The sequence below is a fragment of the Carassius carassius genome, chromosome 20 (assembly GCF_963082965.1).
Source record: "Carassius carassius chromosome 20, fCarCar2.1, whole genome shotgun sequence".
Classification (NCBI taxonomy): Eukaryota; Metazoa; Chordata; class Actinopteri; order Cypriniformes; family Cyprinidae; genus Carassius; species Carassius carassius.
Genome location: NC_081774.1, coordinates 9,893,503 through 9,915,810, shown reverse-complemented (window position 1 = coordinate 9,915,810; position 22,308 = coordinate 9,893,503). Strand labels below are relative to the sequence as shown.

General features: G+C 36.8%; 3 protein-coding genes and 1 pseudogene across 4 annotated transcripts; 2 read left to right on the top strand and 2 right to left on the bottom strand.

Moving 5' to 3' along the window:
• Positions 1-981: 981 nt before the first annotated feature.
• LOC132096266 (heterogeneous nuclear ribonucleoprotein C-like) lies at positions 982-7,151 on the top strand (annotated as a pseudogene).
• A 416-nt stretch (positions 7,152-7,567) lies between these two features.
• LOC132096264 (complement C1q-like protein 4) lies at positions 7,568-8,837 on the bottom strand. Of its 2 annotated transcripts, XM_059501522.1 has the most exons (4): positions 8,602-8,776; positions 8,268-8,330; positions 8,054-8,185; positions 7,568-7,966 (listed from the first exon to the last, which is right to left on the bottom strand). In XM_059501522.1, exons 1-4 carry the CDS (start codon positions 8,768-8,770, stop codon positions 7,689-7,691), a joined length of 642 nt encoding a protein of 213 aa, XP_059357505.1. In that variant the 5' UTR covers positions 8,771-8,776; the 3' UTR covers positions 7,568-7,688. The 2 variants fall into 2 exon arrangements, with proteins under 2 accessions (XP_059357505.1, XP_059357504.1); XM_059501521.1 differs by lacking the exon at positions 8,268-8,330 and having other exon boundaries at positions 8,602-8,837.
• Positions 8,838-12,621: 3,784 nt separating this feature from the next.
• Positions 12,622-13,606, top strand: LOC132096984 (glutamic acid-rich protein-like). The gene is made up of 2 exons (XM_059502662.1): positions 12,622-12,786; positions 12,933-13,606. The coding sequence occupies exons 1-2, from the start codon at positions 12,622-12,624 to the stop codon at positions 13,038-13,040; spliced, it is 273 nt and encodes a 90-aa protein (XP_059358645.1). The 3' UTR covers positions 13,041-13,606.
• A 384-nt stretch (positions 13,607-13,990) lies between these two features.
• Positions 13,991-15,201, bottom strand: LOC132096265 (complement C1q-like protein 4). The gene is made up of 4 exons (XM_059501523.1): positions 15,048-15,201; positions 14,710-14,772; positions 14,496-14,627; positions 13,991-14,410 (listed from the first exon to the last, which is right to left on the bottom strand). The coding sequence occupies exons 1-4, from the start codon at positions 15,199-15,201 to the stop codon at positions 14,133-14,135; spliced, it is 627 nt and encodes a 208-aa protein (XP_059357506.1). The 3' UTR covers positions 13,991-14,132.
• Between the last annotated feature and the right edge of the window lie 7,107 nt (positions 15,202-22,308).

Genomic DNA, 22,308 nt, shown 5'->3' with positions numbered 1-22,308 from the left:
CATTGTTTTTCCCCCCGTGCATTTACGGAAGGATCCGTTATACCGCCGCCCTCTGAGTGTCTAGGCCGAGCAGCGCTCTGTGCAGTGCGGTCTGTCCTCTTTGTCTGCTACGAGGATTTTCACATTTCACGGATCCTCTGCACGTGTATTTATTTTTTGTTGAGTCCAGAGTGATTACAGCGATTCAGTGATTTCTATGAAAATAAACCAAACCACGTTGTTGCGGGTTAAATACGAACAACTACATTCTTTTGTATTATTCCTTGTGATATCGCGACCAGAAACCCGAACAGTACAGCGGCTCTCTGGTCCCGCTGGGATTTATTTTAGGTCAAAGTTAGTTACCGTAATTGTATCATAGCTGGAGTGTGTTGTATCAGTTTTTTGAACAATAAAGCCAAATGTTTTCCATGAATTAGTTGTTTACATCTTACATTTTTCAATTACTTTACTTTTTTTTATTAACACACCGTACAAGATCACTCGGTATACTAATAATAGTCTTTAATTATATGTTTTGGGCTTTTGTAAGCATTTCACTTCAAGATATCGGAGATTTAAAATTGTATATAATTTTAAATTCTGCCTTAGATATCCATTGATAGAATGTACTGTATCCTACGAATGGAAATCAGCTTCATATTTCCAGCAGAGTTTGTAGCATCCAGTGTCGTTGGTGCACATCTATTTGAAAACAGAAGTGCATTGATTAAAACCAAACTAACCATGTCCACTTTTAATATTGTGTGTTTTTGTAATCTCAGTTTTTAGTCAATTGGCACATCTGCACTTTACCACGAGTGCTGGTATTGTCGTTTTGGCTGAGAACAATCTACACTTTGGTCTGCTCACATAGACAAACATACAACTGCCCTCCACCGACACCATGGAGTGAGTCACAGTCATCAATGCTTTCTTTCCATGTCAAATATTGTGTGTGATTTCTGAATACAGATGATTAAGGAATGGTATTGCTTTCCCTTTGGAAATATACTAATGTTTCTTCCTTCTTATTCCAGCACTAGTCAGCTGATGCCCGGTAATGTCACAAATAAGAATGACCCACGGTCCCTGAATTCAAGAGTCTTCATCGGGAACTTGAACACTATGCTGGTTACCAAGGCAGATGTTGAAGCAATTTTTAGCAAATACGGCAAGATTGTTGGCTGCTCTGTGCACAAGGGCTACGCCTTTGTCCAGTACGCCAACGAGAGGAATGCACGAGCGGCTGTAGCAGGAGAGGACGGTCGGATGTTTGTTGGACAAGTGCTTGGTGAGGACATTCAAAAGAATCTTAGGCTATCTTATATTTTCCCTTTTAACTGAGCAATCACATTCTTTCCATCAGATATAAATTTGGCAGGAGAGCCCAAACCTCACAGGTCAAATACAACGAAGCGATCGGCCGGAGATATGTACAGGTAAGGAAAAGTTTCTCCTTATGGGTTTTCACCCTTTTTATTGTTTTATTTAAATTAGCCATTGTTTTGTTGCCAAAATCTCTAATAATTTTCTTAAATTTTTCTAGCAGTAGTTCTTCCTTTGAGGTTGATTATGATTTCCAGAGAGATTACTATGACAGGTAAGATCTGCACAAACACTGCACCTGTGTGGATTTATAAATGTGTGCTCACTCTTCAATCTGCTTGTGTTGTGCAGAATGTATTCATACCCTTCCCGTGTGCCCGCTCCACCACCACCACCTCCTCTCTCACGGGCTGTGATCCCTTCCAAGCGTCCGCGGGTCAGTGTGAGTGGGGGAACCAGCCGCCGCGCCAAGTCCAGCTTTTCCAATTCATCCAAGAGCAGCCAACGGATGTCTTCTCGAACCTGTCAGTGCCTCTTTTTTTTTATTATTATTCTTATGCTCACTCACTGTAGGGGTTCATGTTAATTTGTCACTGACAAATGCATTAAAAATAAACATTAAGTTTATTTTGTTTGCATTGTCATTATTAGCATTCCTTTGTCATTTTACATTTTTGGCCTTTGTTGGCTTGTCAGTTTGTACATGCATTCAGTTGTTGTTGTTGTTTTTCAGTGAAAGCCGATGACCTTCAAACTATTAAGAGAGAGCTTGCTCAAATCAAGCACAAGGTTGACTATCTTCTGGAGAGTATGGACAGGATGGAGAAAGATCACAACAAGAAATCTGGTAACATTCTTCATGATTTCCCCCAAAGACCCCAAAGAAGGGTCACCTGACAATCTCAAAATGGGCCCAGACAATCAGTATTCCAGAAAATATTATAAAGTTTAACATGTTAACGTAATAAGTTTAAAAAAACAACAACAGTATTTTTACACCGTTAATGCCCTGGCCCCAGCCACAGGCCTGTACATCATCTTACATTTCATACAGTTTACTGTTGACCAATATGATCAGACTATAGAAAGGGACTGGGTAGGGTAACAGCTCCATCAATACAGTTATGCCCTATATTTCAAGATATTTGGGCAAAAATGCTCATAACAAGCGACATTTATCCCAAATGTGATTTTCACTAGAGTTCAGTAAATAAAAAGTTAATATTGTCACATTTTAAACACAATATTGTCTGTTTTTGCTCAGTTTTGCCAAAAAAATATTAGCTATAAAGCCACAGCAGAACTGTTGTGTTTCTGTGAGCAACACAGCAGCAGGGCTCTGAACTGGTTCAAGGAACGAAAACGAAAACCGGAAATGAACAAAATTTTGACAGGAACCGAACCGGAAACGAAATCAAATTGTATAGTTCCGAACAGAATCGAAAATTTGAAATGGCCATTAACCGGTTAATAACATTATTCACAGCACTTCTGTGAATGGAAAAAACTGAAAAACGAACCCATATAGGCTTACATAAAAAGGAATATAGGAATTTACACTAAATATATTTCACTTAAATCATATTGACAGATTAATCAGCTTGGTATGACCATCGCGGTGACACAACATTTTGCTTTATTAAAGCCTGTAGATTAACAAAATAAAATTGAGTTAAAGAAACAAATAAAAAGTTAGACTGCTCCGTTGTACAACATTTTGCTTTCAGAGTGACCGCGCCTCAATGTGCTGATAAAGCCGATTTGAAGGATGATGTTTTATGTAGATAAAAGTACAAACACTATATAATAAATAATATTTTAGCATCCAGATACGTCGGGAACATGGAAACATTTGGATTCGTGCCGGATGAGAGATGCAGGCATCAGCGGCAGCTTAAATTAATTTGTTTTTGGATTGACGTTTTTATAGCCTAAACTGGTTTTGTTTTCGAGAGAAACAATTAGCTGTTTTTATAATGTTTGTAAACATTTTGCTTTAGACTACAGGCCAGAGAGCTGCACGGGTCCGATTTTGTAAATCCGTACCCGCAGTGCTTAAAACCGCATCCGACCCGTTTTCCGACAGCAGCACTAATTAAAATCCGCACCCGACCCGCTTAAAATAGAACCGACACCCGACCCGCACCCGAAATCAAATCAGTTAAGCCAATCACATTAGACACACTTTTTTCAAATTTTATTGCCAGCTCATACAGAAGTTATTACACGGCCTTTGGCATTAACACAAGGGCAACCTCAGCCGAAGCTGTCGGTACATAAAGAACATGGCTAGCGTTACCACAAAACTGAGTAACGCAATTTCGTCTAGCCTACATCAGACAATTTTGGGTGTAGGCCTATAGTAGGCTGTGTTATGCATCCTGATTGACTTTATGATTAGTTAAATCTGTTTTTCACATGCTTCGCCACAGAGTTAGCAATTTCAGACAGTACAGGACAGCATCTGTCTGATTCACTTCACGTCTGTGGGCATTACGCACAGCTCAGTGTGGCCCAGGCACGGCGCCAGGATTCCAGTTTTGGGTGGGCCTTAAATTAAAAACGTTAAAAAAAAAAAGATTATCCAATCACTGCTTAACCTAATAAAAATATTGACCAATATAGCCTACTGTTATAGTATCTGTGCGCAAACATAATATAGATTTTAATAGCTTGATGCTCTTTAAATATTTTGTTGCATTGTTAAAAATTTCGGTGCATAGGACAGACCTATCCGCAATTGCTATCTATGGTTCTGACCAAAGAAGAGCGCTTTGGAATCTCCGTTACGCATGAAACCCAACATACCTGGGCTGCGTTTCCCGATAACATTTCTCTTAACGCGATACGAAGACTCGTAAGGTATAACTTAACTAAAGGTATACTACCACTAAAGGTATATCATTGCTAGGCGTCTTCAGGGCTATCATCCACTCGCGATGTGCTGGCGCCCTTCCTAGCAACGGCGCTGTTTTTGGTAAAACATGATTTCATTAAGTTTTGTTTTATGGGAAACTCTTTTTGAAAGATATTCGTTTTTTTATAAATTTTATCTTAATTTTGATCAATGTTTTATCAATCAATTGCCCGTATTTAATAAATAAGAAGCAAATATATAGCAGACAATGTAATGACCCTAAAAAATATTTAGCTACCTAAAAGTTAAAGATTTTTTGTGTCACGCATGCATGCATGTCTATTTCCCTCATATTAAATATAAAACGCATGTGGACTGATATTTTTCCAATGTCTGGGCTCCTTTATTAATGTAGTATATAAACAGACGTTTCAATATATTGGTATTAAATGCATTTTCTGAGAATTTATATTTCACGTTTTGACTGCAAATGTCGAAATACGTGCTCTTTGGTCCATCAGTGCTTGAGTCACATGATCACATTAGAATAAAATATCTCATAATAAAATACAAAATTGACTGATTTATGAATGTATATGCATAGTTCTCATCAGTCGGAAATACAGATAAACGCTTTCATTTGTTGTATTTTTAATCCTGAAAGAAAACAGAACAACAAAAGAGCGAATCATACCACCGTCTGAGGTTGTGCTTTAAGTCGAACCCGCGGGTACCCAACCCGTGCAGGACTCTACTATAGGCATTTTAGCCTTCATTATTTCTTAAAGTAATAGGGCTAATAAAATGCAATGCCGCAATCTTTCATCCTTTTTTTTTTTTTTTTTTTACAATGCAGCAAATATTTTTTAATATCTTAAACTTTGATGTCTTTAAAGTGTTGATAGATGTTTTTTTTTTTTTTAGTAGCCTACATTTGGCCAAAATCTAGAAAAGATGACTAACCACAGCGGGTTATTGACTAACGTTAGATCTCAATTTTTTCTTTTTGAGTAAATAAAACGCTGTACTTTATTATTATTATTACATGACTATTATTGTAGGGAGTGAAATTTAAGGTTAACATTAATGTTCTATAACTTTAAATAAGATATAAAGGTAATATCGCGAGAACAGAGACACGCGATTAGAATCGCGGGAGAGAATAGTCTTCGCACAGTTATGAGAGGTAGAGAGAGAGAGAGAGAGAGAGAGAGAGGACGCACACTGTGTAATCAGATGTGGCTAATTCCTAATGTTCACCTCTTCATGTTTAATAAATCAAGTGTTATGATCTGCCGAGTTCCCTGTCGGTGTCCTCCTTCCAACAACGCCAACGAGCTAGCGCACGGTAAGAACTGTAAAGCCTGCATATAGAAACAATGCGCGTTACATTATTATTAGGCAAATTGTAGACACAAAATATTGTTTTTAAAAAATAACATTATAAACCGGTATTTTTTCCACCCGAACCGGAGGAACGTAGGAACAGAAACGTTAAAATATCTATTCTGCTCGGAGTGAACCGTTTTAATCTTCTTTTCGTTTTCAAGCCCTGCACAGCAGTGTTTCTGAATGAATCCGTGTTTTGAACAAATCAGGTGAACCAATGATTCAAAGCACATTCATAAAGTGAGCCATTTACTGAATTCCTGAATGAATCGGCAGTTTGAATGAATGAATGACTCGTAAGGTGTTTTGAATTCTGGTGGTAACCAATCTGTTTTGATGACCAATGACTCACATTTTCTGAACAAAAAAATCCCAGATGTTTTCTATAGTGTCTTCTTTTATGTTCCATAGTTTATGTTAGGCCGTTGTAGCCTAAACGTAATACATTTTATGTTGAATCAAATAAAATATTTCTTTCTAAAGCTACCATTTGTAATGTCTACTTAATACTTAGTCATTTTAAAATAAAAAATAGCTTCAAATAATCTTTTGGGCGTATTTTCATAAGATAATTAATCGACATGTGATTGTGATTACTAATTGTTTTATTTATTGTTTATGCGTGTGTTTTCCCTCAGAGGGGAAAAGTGTGAAGGCAGAAGTGGGTGAGGCTTCCTCCCTTCAGCATTCCAGCAAGAAAGACCGAGAGAGGGAAGAGCAAGAGATAAATGATTCTGAGGAGGAGAGAGATCTGTTGGAAGAGGAGGAAGAGGTATGTGTAAAAAAACAAATAAAATAAAATCCATGTGTAAAAAAAAAAAAAAAACTAATAAAATAAAATCCATGTGTAAAATAGAGGTTGTGTTGTAATTGGTACTGGAGACTGCACAGATACACTAACAAGCTTTTTGTCTTTCTCAGGTTAAAAGCCAGGGAGGAGAGAATGAAGAAGAAGAGGAGAGGAGGAAGAGGGGGAGCATGAAGAAGGGGAAGATGATGGTGACAGCATTAATGGTGACGACTCCTAGCTTGTTTTAAACCCCGCGGGTACAAGACACACATTCAAAATTCAGCCCTTTCAGTTCTTTTGAAAGGTTGAAGCCAGTCTTTGAAAGATTTGTCTGTTTCGATGTAGATGCCTGCACTCTTATAATAACGGACACTACAGTTACATCAGTTTCACTGATGTCAGTTTATTTTTAATGTTAGCGTGACATCTTTTCAGGCTTTTGAAGAGTCCCTCAACCTTGATGAAGACAAACATCTGGTTTCAAACAACAAACCATTACATTCTCCAGTTAATTTGTGTCATTCTGACTTGAACCTGAGAGGTTTTTATTTTTCTCTAGCAGAATGTCCGTTATGTATTCTCAGAGTGAAACTTGCCTGATCTGTTTGTCCTGTGTTTTATTAGATTTTTCTTTTCTGTGAACAAGGATAAAATTTCTTTTAAAAGGGGGAAACTTGAGTGGCTCCTCTATTACAGAGAGCTGAGAAGCTTCCAGAACACAATCTATGTTTGTATTTACCTGTCTTTTTTATATTACCCTGTCTCAGAATAATTCTACATGAAAATGTCAATAAAATATTAATTAAATTTGTTTTGTTTTTTCAGTTTTTGAACATAGCACTCATGCAGGCTTGACAATCTAGGTGATTTATTTATTTATATATATATTTGCTTTTTAATTTTTTTCATTCATATCACCAATAATAACATGAATTTGACGTGAAGTATAGTTTTACTGCACACTGAGTTTTTAAATGTTTGATTTTCAGTTTACTATGAATGCTTCTTTGCTGGTGTCTGACCACATGGGAAAGGAAAAAAAAAAGTGAAGCATTAATATTGACATATTTGCTTTTATTTATTTAAATGTTCAGCAATTGATAGATTAGAAATATGGAAAGTGCTACTCTCAAAACCTAAATACCAAAAAGCATTTAACACCTTTTATTCTTCTAGGTTTTTTTTTTTTTTTTTTGGAGGCTAACTAAAAAGCAATGATCTCCTCATATTTATGCCTCTTCTTTACTAGAATGCGGTTTACTTATACAGGAACAATTAGGTTCCATTACAATAATTGTTTCACATTGCATCCTGCACTGGATATGAGGTACAAGATTCAAACATTCACAAGGGGAAAATCAGAAAACCACCAAAACTGGTGTAACTTGCTGGGTCATCATAAACCCAGGTGTTTGCCCAAAGACGTGTAGAAATTTGATCCCCAATCTCCAGTGTGAGAACCACACCATTGCTGGCATTTCCATTGGAGGCAGGCTTCCAAGCATGCAGAGAGCACTGGGTTGCACCGTTCTTTACGAGACTGACTGCCACTGTTGTTCCACCATGACAATGACCATAAAATCTTAAGTAATAGGCTCCTTTGATTGGTGCTGTGAAAATACCTGCAATCCACATATATGAAGTAGTCACAGATATAATCATATGTGAACAGGATTCTGCATTTGCCATGATATTTGATATGAACTTACCAGTATTTGAGTCATAAGCACCGCCAATATTGCTAAAGACTTTTTTGTAGACCAGAGTTTTTTGAGAGTTAGTTGGCCCAGTGTGTCCTGTTCCAGATTCCAGAAGTCCAACAGAAAAGGCGACCTTTTTGACTGTGAATAAGTGAACAGACTGGTATGAAATGTATAATAAAATGAAATAAGTATATGGGAACAAAGTATGCCTTTTACTTGCCTTCATTCTCTTTTTGGAAAGACTCAAGCTTATTTTGTAAATCATGGACTGTGGTTTTCAAAGCTGTTCGGAATATACATTAATATGATCATGTTACTAATAATTTTTTTTTCATCATGAAAAATGAACAAATGTAAAAGTCAAAACAGCTTCATGGGTACAGTTATCTCCTTTATTTTATAATAGAAAAGTGAAAAAAATGTAATAAGAATAAAAGTTAAATGGGTAGCAAACTAAATAAATTAAAAATATGTAAGATATAATGTCTTGAAAGTTTTTTTTTCATAATGACGTGTTATAAAAAGATGAAACTACTGTTCGCCTTTCACCTTACCTTCATTCTCACTCAATACTTTGGACAGTGTTTCTTCTAATATTTTTATCGTTTCATCCATGGTTTTCAGTTTCTCGAGCTCAGCAATAATGTTCACATTTGGTGAAAAGAAATCTTCTGCAAGTGAACTCCCAGCACAGAGCAGAAGTAGCATTTGTAACGCCGCCATCGTCGTTATTTTTCAGGTACACAGATTACTCCTGTGATTATTCCACAACTTAGCTTCGAATTTAAAACGCTGTCAAAATGCTTTGAAACCTTAAGGTTGCATAAGTTAGTGAACATTTGTACTTTAGACTGATGTTGTAATTTGATTATTTTAGTAATCAGTTAGGACAAGTCAGATGTGGGATTGAGTGCACTGGAAGAACATTTTCAGCATAAACGTAAACGTATCACGTAAACATTTGCCACAACTAAAATGTCTGTAATGTTTTACAGTATATTGAATAATAACAATAACAATAGACATGCGCCATGTAGTAACTTACATAAATCAGACTGTCACTTAAAAAAAAAAAAAGATTAAATTAATTAATCAGGTTTTTCCAAAACCAAGTCATAAATGACAAGAGAGCTACAATGTGATATACTCGAGAGTATAATGACAAGCTGAAAAAGAGCTTTATTCCAGCATTTTATTTGTAGGCCTATATGATCACATTATTCTTACCACTAGATGGTGCCATAATGAAAAATATGAATATGGATTAGTTTAGTATCAGTTACCCAGTTGGTCAAAAATGTGACTGTGGACCACAAAACCAGTCTTAAGTGTACATTTTTCGAAATTGAGATTTATACATCATCTGAAAGCTGAATATTTAAGCTTTCAATTGATGTATGGTGTATTTGGATCGGACAATATTCGGCCGAGATATCTGGAATCTGTGGATGCAAAAAACAAAAACTAAAATCGCCTTTGAATTTGTCCAAATAAATTCTTAGCAATGCATATTACTAATCAAAAATTAAGTTTTGATATATTTATGGTAGGAATTTTACAAAATATCTTCTTGGAACATGATCTTTACTTAATATCCTAATGATTTTTGGCATAAAAGAAAAATCTATAACTTTGACCCATTTAATGTTTTTTTTTTTGGCAATTGCTACAAATATACCCCAGCAACTTAAGACTGGTTTTGTGGTCCAGGGTCACATATGAGATTTAAAATGTTATCACGGTGATCTCTCCATTAAAATTTTTGCATGGTTTGCTTATTGTTTAGCATATATTTATTATCCAAAGCCATTTTCATGTAAAACGTTGAGAATGTTTACCATTGTATATAATTGACCCTTTTTGCATCTAGAAGTGAAAGATGTCATAGTGTGGGGTAAACTTATATAGCCTAGTGGTGAATGGAAGCGAACAAATACATTTTTGTGTTCCCATTTCTCCAATAGTAAATATCCATAGTGTATAATAATAATAATAATAATAATAATAATAATAATAATACGTTTTATTTATATAGCGCCTTTCCAGAGCTCAAGGACACTTTACAATAAACAAACAACAATAAAGGCAGTTGACAAAGACAGCAGACAGAACAACAGTAGGCAATTGAGAGTGCAAGTACAGTAAGTGAGAATTGGGTAGATGGGGCAGAAACCAGCAGAAAAAAAAAACTAAGAACTATAACATTCAGAAAGTAGGTGTGTTTTGAGCATGGATTTGAATTCAGAGATAGTCTTAACAGAACGGAGTGATCGGGGGAGAGAGTTACACATTTTGGGCGCAACAACACTGAATGATCTATATGTGTAAATATCAAATCAGTTTATGTTAGGTAAAATTCTCGTTTTACATTTTTTCTCATTGCATATCATCAGAAATGGGTGACATCAGATAAAATAGGTTGCATCACCATTTAATGAAGCGTTATGCTAAATGGGCCGATGCTTTGCACAGTCAACACTGGATATGCAGTGACATCCAAGCACTCTCCTTTTATGTACAAACCCCTTTTCATCACATCATCTCTCTCTCAAATGCTCTGCTTTGCCTCATCATTAACCACCAGCTGACGACTAAATAGGCATTAAATCCACAGGCCACTAAATAAAGAGGCCTGAACGCAGAACATGTAAGAGAACATGTAAGATCATGTTACATAATTTTTATTAATAACTCCCTCTCGTCTTTCAATTTGTAAAGTAATTTTGAGCTTTAACACGTGCACACATATAATCTTGCGCATACATGTACTGTAGTGCCCTCACAGAGTTTAGGCATGTAGGCCGTAAAAAAAAAAAATCACAGTGCTGATAATCACGTCGAGCATGAATGCCATTCTGGGTCAGACAGAAGTGCAAGCCAGAATTAATTGCCCAAAAAGCAAACTGACATCTGTTAAACCCAAGGAGATGCACCAGCCTTGCCTCTCCATGTCGTCCTGGAGTGACCTAGTGCCACATTCTAGCACCAAGGATGAGCCAAGTGCAGCAAATAAGACAAAACCACCCACCCCACCCTCTCCGCACGTCTATCTCCATGCTACATTTTGTATTTTTAGCCAAGATCTGAGCTGTGTAACACTTAATATGGCAGAGAATTTCTTCCTGTGTGCCTTAAGACCCCTTTCCTTTCCATCTCATAACATTTCCTTCTTCATAATGTTTCATTCATGCTTCATTTTTTGATTGTACCATACACAAACTTTCTGTTGTTTCCCTAAAGGTCATAATAAAAAGTTCTGTATGGTTAATTCTACTTTGCCTTGCTCCAATCTCTAGTCTGGCTCACTCCATGAAGAATCATATCTCTTTCTTTTTTAGCAGCTCTCTCTCTCTCTCTCTCATGCACTCACCTAATCCCACCCCCTAAAACACTCTTGACCCTGTTACTCGTCTCTTTTACCCGTGTGTAGGGGTTTCATACGGGGGGCCTCAGGACTTGGTCTTGTCTGTTCTGGGTTGATGTCTTTAAAGTGTTGATAGATTTTTTTTTTTTTTTTAGTAGCCATTTGGCCAAAATCTAGAAAAGATGACTAACCACAGCGGGTTATTGACTAACGTTAGATCTCAATTTTTTCTTTTTGAGTAAATAAAACGCTGTACTTTATTATTATTATTACATGACTATTATTGTAGGGAGTGAAATTTAAGGTTAATATTAATGTTCTATAACTTTAAATAAGATATAAAGGTAATATCGCGAGAACAGAGACACGCGATTAGAATCGCGGGAGAGAATAGTCTTCGCACAGTTATGAGAGGTAGAGAGAGAGAGAGAGAGAGAGAGAGAGAAGACGCACACTGTGTAATCAGATGTGGCAGATCAGATCATGATCTGCCGAGTTCCCTGTCGGTGTCCTCCTTCCAACAAAGCCAACGAGCTAGCGCACGGTAAGAACTGTAAAGCCTGCATATAGAAACAATGCGCGTTACATTATTATTAGGCAAATTGTAGACACAAAATATTGTTTTTAAAAAATAACATTATAAACCGGTATTTTTTCCACCCGAACCGGAGGAACGTAGGAACAGAAACGTTAAAATATCTATTCTGCTCGGAGTGAACCGTTTTAATTTTCTTTTCGTTTTCAAGCCCTGCACAGCAGTGTTTCTGAATGAATCCGTGTTTTGAACAAATCAGGTGAACCAATGATTCAAAGCACATTCATAAAGTGAGCCATTTACTGAATTCCTGAATGAATCGGCAGTTTGAATGAATGAATGACTCGTAAGGTGTTTTGAATTCTGGTGGTAACCAATCTGTTTTGATGACCAATGACTCACATTTTCTGAACAAAAAAATCCCAGATGTTTTCTATAGTGTCTTCTTTTATGTTCCATAGTTTATGTTAGGCCGTTGTAGCCTAAACGTAATACATTTTATGTTGAATCAAATAAAATATTTCTTTCTAAAGCTACCATTTGTAATGTCTACTTAATACTTAGTCATTTTAAAATAAAAAATAGCTTCAAATAATCTTTTGGGCGTATTTTCATAATAAGATAATTAATCGACATGTAATTAGATAAAAAAAAATTGTGATTACTAATTGTTTTATGTATTGTTTATGCGTGTGTTTTCCCTCAGAGGGGAAAAGTGTGAAGGCAGAAGTGGGTGAGGCTTCCTCCCTTCAGCATTCCAGCAAGAAAGACCGAGAGAGGGAAGAGCAAGAGATAAATGATTCTGAGGAGGAGAGAGATCTGTTGGAAGAGGAGGAAGAGGTATGTGTAAAAAAACAAATAAAATAAAATCCATGTGTAAAAAAAAAAAAACTAATAAAATAAAATCCATGTGTAAAATAGAGGTTGTGTTGTAATTGGTACTGGAGACTGCACAGATACACTAACAAGCTTTTTGTCTTTCTCAGGTTAAAAGCCAGGGAGGAGAGAATGAAGAAGAAGAGGGAGAGGAGGAAGAGGGGGAGCATGAAGAAGGGGAAGATGATGGTGACAGCATTAATGGTGACGACTCCTAGCTTGTTTTAAACCCCGCGGGTACAAGACACACATTCAAAATTCAGCCCTTTCAGTTCTTTTGAAAGGTTGAAGCCAGTCTTTGAAAGATTTGTCTGTTTCGATGTAGATGCCTGCACTCTTATAATAACGGACACTACAGTTACATCAGTTTCACTGATGTCAGTTTATTTTTAATGTTAGCGTGACATCTTTTCAGGCTTTTGAAGAGTCCCTCAACCTTGATGAAGACAAACATCTGGTTTCAAACAACAAACCATTACATTCTCCAGTTAATTTGTGTCATTCTGACTTGAACCTGAGAGGTTTTTATTTTTCTCTAGCAGAATGTCCGTTATGTATTCTCAGAGTGAAACTTGCCTGATCTCTGTTTGTCCTGTGTTTTATTAGATTTTTCTTTTCTGTGAACAAGGATAAAATTTCTTTTAAAAGGGGGAAACTTGAGTGGCTCCTCTATCACAGAGAGCTGAGAAGCTTCCAGAACACAATCTATGTTTGTATTTACCTGTCTTTTTTATATTACCCTGTCTCAGAATAATTCTACATGAAAATGTCAATAAAATATTAAATTTGTTTTGTTTTTTCAGTTTTTGAACATAGCACTCATGCAGGCTTGACAAGCTAGGTGATTTATTTATATATTTGCTTTTTAATTTTTTTCATTCTTATCACCAATAATAACATGAATTTGACGTGAAGTATAGTTTTACTGCACACTGAGTTTTTAAATGTTTGATTTTCAGTTTACTATGAATGCTTCTTTGCTGGTGTCTGACCACATGGGAAAGGAAAAAAAAAAGTGAAGCATAAATATTGACATTTGCTTTTATTTATTTAAATGTTCAGCAATTGATAGATTAGAAATATGGAAAGTGCTACTCAAAACCTTAATACCAAAAAGCATTTAACACCTTTTATTCTTCTAGGTTTTTTTTTTGTTTTTTTTTGGAGGCTAACTAAAGCAATGATCTCCTCATATTTATGCCTCTTCTTTACTAGAATGCGGTTTACTTATACAGGAACAATTAGGTTCCATTACAATAATTGTTTCACATTGCATCTTGCACTGGATATGAGGTACAAGATTCAAACATTCACAAGGGGAAAATCAGAAAACCACCAAAACTGGTGTAACTTCCTGGGTCATCATAAACCCAGGTGTTTGCCCAAAGACGTGTAGAAATTTGATCCCCAATCTCCAGTGTGAGAACCACACCATTGCTGGCATTTCCATTGGAGGCAGGCTTCCAAGCATGCAGAGAGCACTGGGTTGCACCGTTCTTTACGAGACTGACTGCCACTGTTGTTCCACCATGACAATGACCATAAAATCTTAAGTAATAGGCTCCTTTGATTGGTGCTGTGAAAATACCTGCAATCCACATATATGAAGTAGTCACAGATATAATCATGTGAACAGGATTCTGCATTTGCCATGATATTTGATATGAACTTACCAGTATTTGAGTCATAAGCACCGCCAATATTGCTAAAGACTTTTTTGTAGACCAGAGTTTTTTGAGAGTTAGTTGGCCCAGTGTGTCCTGTTCCAGATTCCAGAAGTCCAACAGAAAAGGCGACCTTTTTGACTGTGAATAAGTGAACAGACTGGTATGAAATGTATAATAAAATGAAATAAGTATATGGGAACAAAGTATGCCTTTTACTTGCCTTCATTCTCTTTTTGGAAAGACTCAAGCTTATTTTGTAAATCATGGACTGTGGTTTTCAAAGCTGTTCGGAATAAACATTAATATGATCATGTTACTAATATTTTTTTTTTCATTATGAAAAATGAACAAATGTAAAAGTCAAAACAGCTTCATGGGTACAGTTATCGGTCTCCTTTATTTTATAATAGAAAAGTGGAAAAAAATTAATAAGAATAAAAGTTAAATGGGTAGCAAACTAAATAAATTAAAGATATGTAAGATATAATGTCTTGAAAGTTTTTTTTTCATAATGACGCGTTATAAAAAGATGAAACTACTGTTCGCCTTTCACCTTACCTTCATTCTCACTCAATACTTTGGACAGTGTTTCTTCTAATTTTTTTATCGTTTCATCCATGGTTTTCAGTTTCTCGAGCTCAGCAATAATGTTCACATTTGGTGAAAAGAAATCTTCTGCAAGTGAACTCCCAGCACAGAGCAGAAGTAGCATCAATCTTATCAGATTAACTTTGATCGTTCACTTTTATTTTATTTCCGTGAGTGCAGTACACCTGCAAAGCGTTAGCACTCGTTAGCTTGTCATTAGCGTTTTCATTCGAACCTATCGCTGTTTTCCTTTCTCCTCTCCCTCGCTCCAGTTTTTCACAAGTTCATCAAACATCCGCAGTAAGAATTTTCATCAAGCACGGTGAGTAATGGCTTCTCCTATCATTGTTTCTTGCACCTCTTGCCACATGTACAGTTTATCTATCTCTGTCGCTGATGAGGGATTCACATGTGATAAATGTAGGGAAATAGTTAGGCTGACAGAGAAGATTTCAGAATTAGAGACACGCATCCAAACTTTAATTGAGGACAGTAAAAATGTTAGGGCTCTAGATACGGCTTTGGATGCGTCTAGCTCAGGGATTCCTGTACATTGTTCGGTTCCGGAAACAGAGCCCCAGCAGCAGGGCAACTGGGTGACGGTGAGGCAGCGTAGTCGTGGGTCAAAACACCGCTCTTCTGTTCCGATCAAAACATTAAACAGGTTCTCCCCACTCAGTGATGCACCCACTGAGAAACCTGATGAAAGTGCTCTAGTTATTGGTGATTCTATTGTACGGAACGTGAATATAGACACCAGCCACCATAGTCAAATTTTTACCGGGAGCCAGAGCGCCTGACATCTTGGCAAATTTAAAAGTGCTGGCTAATGCTAAACGTAAATACAGTAAGATTGTTATTCATGCCGGCGCTAATGATGTTCGACTTCGCCAGTCGGAGATCACTAAAAATAACATTAAAGAGGTGTGTGAACTTGCAAGCACGATGTCAGACACTGTAATATGCTCTGGTCCCCTCCCTGCTTACCGTGGTGATGAGATGCATAGCAGATTGTCATCACTCAATGGCTGGATGTCTAAGTGGTGCCCACAGAATAACATAGGTTTCATAGACAATTGGACGAGCTTTTGGGGCAGACCTGACCTGTTTAAAAGAGATGGTCTTCATCCCTCCTGGGGTGGCGCCACTCTTCTCTCTAGAAATATGGCAAATAGTCTTAGTGTTTATACTTGACTAACTGGGGCCCAGGTCAGGAAGCAGACAGACTGGCTAAACCGACCGTCTGCTAGCTGCCTCCCGTCACAGAGGTCAGTTAATTCTCAGCACATAGAGACTCTTTCACCTAGATATCACACTATAGAGACTGTGTCTGTTCCCCGAACTAGAAAATACAAAAAACGTCCAAACCAAGTTAAGATTAACAATTTAATTGAGGTTCAACAAATAAAAAACAGAAGCAATATGGATAAACAAATGATAAAGCTTGGCTTATTGAATATCAGATCCCTTTCTACGAAAACACTTTTTGTAAATAATATGATCACTGATCATAATATAGATGTACTCTGTTTGACAGAAACCTGGCTAAAACCTGATGATTACATTATTTTAAATGAGTCCACCCCCCAAAATTACTGTTATAAACATGAGCCACGTCTAAAAGGCAAAGGTGGAGGTGTTGCTTCAATTTATAACAACGTTTTCAGGATTTCTCAGAGGGCAGGCTACAAGTATAACTCGTTTGAAGTAATGGTTCTTCATATAACATTATCCAAAGAAACAAATGTTAATGATAAATCCCCTGTTATGTTTGTACTGGCTACTGTATACAGGCCACCAGGGCACCATACAGACTTTATTAAAGAGTTTGGTGATTTTACATCCGAGTTAGTTCTGGCTGCAGATAAAGTTTTAATAGTTGGTGATTTTAATATCCATGTTGATAATGAAAACGATGCATTGGGATCAGCATTTATAGACATTCTGAACTCTATTGTTGTTAGACAACACGTTTCAGGACCTACTCATTGTCGAAATCATACTCTAGATTTAATACTGTCACATGGAATTGATGTTGATGGTGTTGAAATTATTCAGCCAAGTGATGATATCTCAGATCATTATTTAGTTCTTTGCAAAATTCATATAGCCAAAATTGTAAATTCTACTTCTTGTTACAAGTATGGAAGAACCATCACTTCTAACACAAAAGACTGCTTTTTAAGTTATCTTCCTGATGTATCCAAATTCCTTAGCATATCCAAAACCTCAGAACAACTTGATGATGTAACAGAAACTATGGACTCTCTCTTTTCTAGCATTTTAAATAAAGTTGCTCCTTTACGCTTAAGGAAGGTTAAGGAAAACAGTTTGACACCATGGTATAATGAGCATACTCGCACCCTAAAGAGAGCAGCCCGAAAAATGGAAAGTATGGCGGGAAAGTAACATATCCTACAGAAAAGCATTAAAAACTGCTAGATCCGATTACTTTTCTTCTCTTTTAGAAGAAAACAAACATAACCCCAGGTATTTATTCAATACAGTGGCTAAATTAACGAAAAATAAAGCCTCAACAAGTGTTGACATTTCCCAACACCACAGCAGTAATGACTTTATGAACTACTTTACTTCTAAAATCGATACTATTAGAGATAAAATTGCAACCATTCAGCCGTCAGCTACAGTAACACATCAGACAGTGCACTATAGACCCCCTGAGGAACAGTTCCACTCATTCTCTACCATAGGAGAGGAAGAATTGTATAAACTTGTTGAATCATCTAAACCAACAACATGTATGTTAGACCCTATACCATCTAAGCTCCTGAAAGAGGTGCTTCCAGAAGTCATAGATCCTCTTCTGACTATTATTAATTCCTCATTGTCATTAGGACATGTCCCCAAAACCTTCAAACTGGCTGTTATTAAGCCTCTCATCAAAAAACCACAACTTGACCCCAAAGAACTAGTTAATTATAGACCAATCACGAATCTCCCTTTTCTTTCCAAGATACTAGAAAAGGTGGTATCCACACAATTATATTCCTTCTTAGAGAAAAATGGTATATGTGAGGATTTCCAGTCAGGATTTAGACCGTATCATAGTACTGAGACTGCTCTTCTTAGAGTTACAAATGATCTGCTCTTATCATCTGATCGTGGGTGTATCTCTCTATTAGTTTTATTGGATCTTAGTGCTGCGTTTGACACAATTGACCACAACATTCTTTTGCATAGACTTGAATACTTTGTTGGCATCAGTGGAAGTGCATTAGCATGGTTTAAATCGTACTTATATGACCGCCATCAGTTCGTAGCAGTGAATGAAGATGTATCCTATCGATCACAAGTGCAGTATGGAGTACCTCAAGGCTCAGTACTAGGGCCGCTACTCTTCACGCTTTATATGTTACCCTTGGGAGATATCATCAGGAAACATGGTGTTAGCTTTCACTGTTATGCTGATGATACTCAGCTCTATATTTCTTCGCAGCCCGGTGAAACACACCAATTTGAAAAACTAATGGATTGCATAGTCGATATAAAAAACTGGATGACGAGTAATTTCTTACTGCTAAATTCTGAAAAAACAGAGGTGTTAATTATAGGACCTAAAAACTCTGCTTGTAATAACCTAGAACACTCTCTAAGACTTGATGGTTGCTCTGTCAATTCTTCGTCATCAGTTAGGAACCTAGGTGTGCTATTTGATTGCAATCTTTCCTTAGAAAGCCACGTTTCTAGCATTTGTAAAACTGCATTTTTCCATCTCAAAAATATATCTAAATTACGGCCTATGCTCTCAATGTCAAATGCAGAAATGTTAATCCATGCATTTATGACCTCAAGGTTAGATTATTGTAATGCTTTATTGGGTGGTTGTTCTGCACGCTTAGTAAACAAACTACAGCTAGTCCAAAATGCAGCAGCAAGAGTTCTTACTAGAACCAGGAAGTATGACCATATTAGCCCGGTCCTGTCAACACTGCACTGGCTCCCTATCAAGCATCGCATAGATTTTAAAATATTGCTTATTACTTATAAAGCCCTGAATGGTTTAGCACCTAAGTATTTAAATGAGCTCCTTTTACATTATAATCCTCTACGTCCGCTACGTTCTCAAAACTCAGGCAAATTTGATAATACCTAGAATATCAAAATCAACTGCAGGCGGCAGATCCTTTTCCTGTTTGGCGCCCAAACTCTGGAATAACCTACCTAACATTGTTCGGGAGGCAGACACACTCTTGCAGTTTAAATCTAGATTAAAGACCCATCTCTTTAACCTGGCATTCACATAACATACTAATATGCTTTTATTATCCAAATCCGTTAAAGGATTTTTAGGCTGCATTAATTAGGTAAACCGGAACCGGAAACACTTCCCATAACAACCTATGTACTTGCTACATCATTAGAAGAATGGCATCTACGCTAATATTTGTCTGTTTTATCTCTTGTTCCGAGGTCACCGTGGCCACCAGATCCAGTCTGTGTCCAGATCAGAGGGTCACTGCAGTCACCCGGATCCAGTACGTATCCAGACCAGATGGTGGATCAGCAGCTAGAAAGGACCTCTACATCCCTGAAAGACAGCGGAGACCAGGACAACTAGAGCCCCAGATACAGATCCCCTGTAAAGACCTTGTCTCAGAGGAGCACCAGGACAAGACCACAGGAAACAGATGATTCTTCTGCACAATCTGACTTTGCTGCAGCCTGGAATTGAACTACTGGATTCGTCTGGTCAGAGGAGAACTGGCCCCCCAACTGAGCCTGGTTTCTCCCAAGGTTTTTTTCTCCATTCTGTCACCGATGGAGTTTCGGTTCCTTGCCGCTGTCGCCTCTGGCTTGCTTAGTTGGGGACACTTCATCTACAGCGATATCGTTGACTTGATTGCAAATAAATGCACAGACACTATTTAACTGAACAGAGATGACATAACTGAAACCAATGATGAACTGCCTTTAACTATCATTTTTGCATTATTGACACTGTTTTCCTAATGAATGTTGTTCAGTTGCTTTGACGCAATGTATTTTGTTTAAAGCGCTATATAAATAAAGGTGACATTTGTAACACCGCCATCGTCGTTATTTTTCAGGTACACCGATTACTCCTGTGATTATTCCACAACTTAGCTTCGAATTTAAAACGCTGTCAAAATGCTTTGAAACCTTAAGGTTGCATAAGTTAGTGAACATTTGTACTTTAGACTGATGTTGTAATTTGATTATTTTAGTAATCAGTTAGGACAAGTCAGATGTGGGATTGAGTGCACTGGAAGAACATTTTCAGCATAAACGTAAACGTATCACGTAAACATTTGCCACAACTAAAATGTCTGTAATGTTTTACAGTATATTAAATAATAACAATAACAATAGACATGCGCCATGTAGTAACTTACATAAATCAGACTGTCACTTAAAAAAAAAAAAGATTAAATTAATTAATCAGGTTTTTCCAAAACCAAGTCATAAATGACAAGAGAGCTACAATGTGATATACTCGAGAGTATAATGACAAGCTGAAAAAGAGCTTTATTCCAGCATTTTATTTGTAGGCCTATATGATCACATTATTCTTACCACTAGATGGTGCCATAATGAAAAATATGAATATGGATTAGTTTAGTATCAGTTACCCAGTTGGTCAAAAATGTGACTGTGGACCACAAAACCAGTCTTAAGTGTACATTTTTCGAAATTGAGATTTATACATCATCTGAAAGCTGAATATTTAAGCTTTCAATTGATGTATGGTGTATTTGGATCGGACAATATTCGGCCGAGATATCTGGAATCTGTGGATGCAAAAAACAAAAACTAAAATCGCCTTTGAATTTGTCCAAATAAATTCTTAGCAATGCATATTACTAATCAAAAATTAAGTTTTGATATATTTATGGTAGGAAATTTACAAAATATCTTCTTGGAACATGATCTTTACTTAATATCCTAATGATTTTTGGCATAAAAGAAAAATCTATAATTTTGACCCATACAATGTTTTTTTTTTTGGCAATTGCTACAAATATACCCCAGCAACTTAAGACTGGTTTTGTGGTCCAGGGTCACATATGAGATTTAAAATGTTATCACGGTGATCTCTCCATTTAAATTTTTGCATGGTTTGCTTATTGTTTAGCATATATTTATTATCCAAAGCCATTTTCATGTAAAACGTTGAGAATGTTTACCATTGTATATAATTGACCCTTTTTGCATCTAGAAGTGAAAGATGTCATAGTGTGGGGTAAACTTATATAGCCTAGTGGTGAATGGAAGCGAACAAATACATTTTTGTGTTCCCATTTCTCCAATAGTAAATATCCATAGTGTATAATAATAATAATAATAATAATAATAAGTTTTATTTATATAGCGCCTTTCCAGAGCTCAAGGACACTTTACAATAAACAAACAACAATAAAGGCAGTTGACAAAGACAGCAGACAGAACAACAGTAGGCAATTGAGAGTGCAAGTACAGTAAGTGAGAATTGGGTAGATGGGGCAGAAACCAGCAGAAAAAAAAAACTAAGAACTATAACATTCAGAAAATAGGTGTGTTTTGAGCATGGATTTGAATTCAGAGATAGTGTTAACAGAACGGAGTGATCGGGGGAGAGAGTTACACATTTTGGGCGCAACAACACTGAATGATCTATATGTGTAAATATCAAATCAGTTTATGTTAGGTAAAATTCTCGTTTTACATTTTTTCTCATTGCATATCATCAGAAATGGGTGACATCAGATACATAAAATAGGTTGCATCACCATTTAATGAAGCGTTATGCTAAATGGGCCGATGCTTTGCACAGTCAACACTGGATATGCAGTGACATCCAAGCACTCTCCTTTTATGTACAAACCCCTTTTCATCACATCATCTCTCTCTCAAATGCTCTGCTTTGCCTCATCATTAACCACCAGCTGACGACTAAATAGGCATTAAATCCACAGGCCACTAAATAAAGAGGCCTGAACGCAGAACATGTAAGAGAACATGTAAGATCATGTTACATAATTTTTATTAATAACTCCCTCTCGTCTTTCAATTTGTAAAGTAATCTTGAGCTTTAACACGCGCACACATATAATCTTGCGCATACATGTACTGTAGTGCCCTCACAGAGTTTAGGCATGTAGGCCGTAAAAAAAAATCACAGTGCTGATAATCACGTCGAGCATGAATGCCATTCTGGGTCAGACAGAAGTGCAAGCCAGAATTAATTGCCCAAAAAGCAAACTGACATCTG

What these genes read in the sequence shown, in the direction of transcription:
- LOC132096265 (XM_059501523.1), bottom strand. Translation starts at nt 15,201, where the DNA reads ATGCTACTTCTGCTCTGTGCTGGGAGTTCACTTGCAGAAGATTTCTTT. An exon ending in AGTATTGAGTGAGAATGAAG is followed by an intron (nt 14,773 to 15,047) that starts GTAAGGTGAAAG and finishes TATTCCGAACAG; the next exon opens with CTTTGAAAACCACAGTCCAT. An exon ending in TGCTTATGACTCAAATACTG is followed by an intron (nt 14,411 to 14,495) that starts GTAAGTTCATAT and finishes TGTGGATTGCAG; the next exon opens with GTATTTTCACAGCACCAATC.
- LOC132096264 (XM_059501522.1), bottom strand. Translation starts at nt 8,770, where the DNA reads ATGGCGGCGTTACAAATGCTACTTCTGCTCTGTGCTGGGAGTTCACTT. An exon ending in AGTATTGAGTGAGAATGAAG is followed by an intron (nt 8,331 to 8,601) that starts GTAAGGTGAAAG and finishes TATTCCGAACAG; the next exon opens with CTTTGAAAACCACAGTCCAT. An exon ending in TGCTTATGACTCAAATACTG is followed by an intron (nt 7,967 to 8,053) that starts GTAAGTTCATAT and finishes TGTGGATTGCAG; the next exon opens with GTATTTTCACAGCACCAATC.
- LOC132096984 (XM_059502662.1), top strand. Translation starts at nt 12,622, where the DNA reads ATGTATTGTTTATGCGTGTGTTTTCCCTCAGAGGGGAAAAGTGTGAAG. An exon ending in TGTTGGAAGAGGAGGAAGAG is followed by an intron (nt 12,787 to 12,932) that starts GTATGTGTAAAA and finishes TGTCTTTCTCAG; the next exon opens with GTTAAAAGCCAGGGAGGAGA.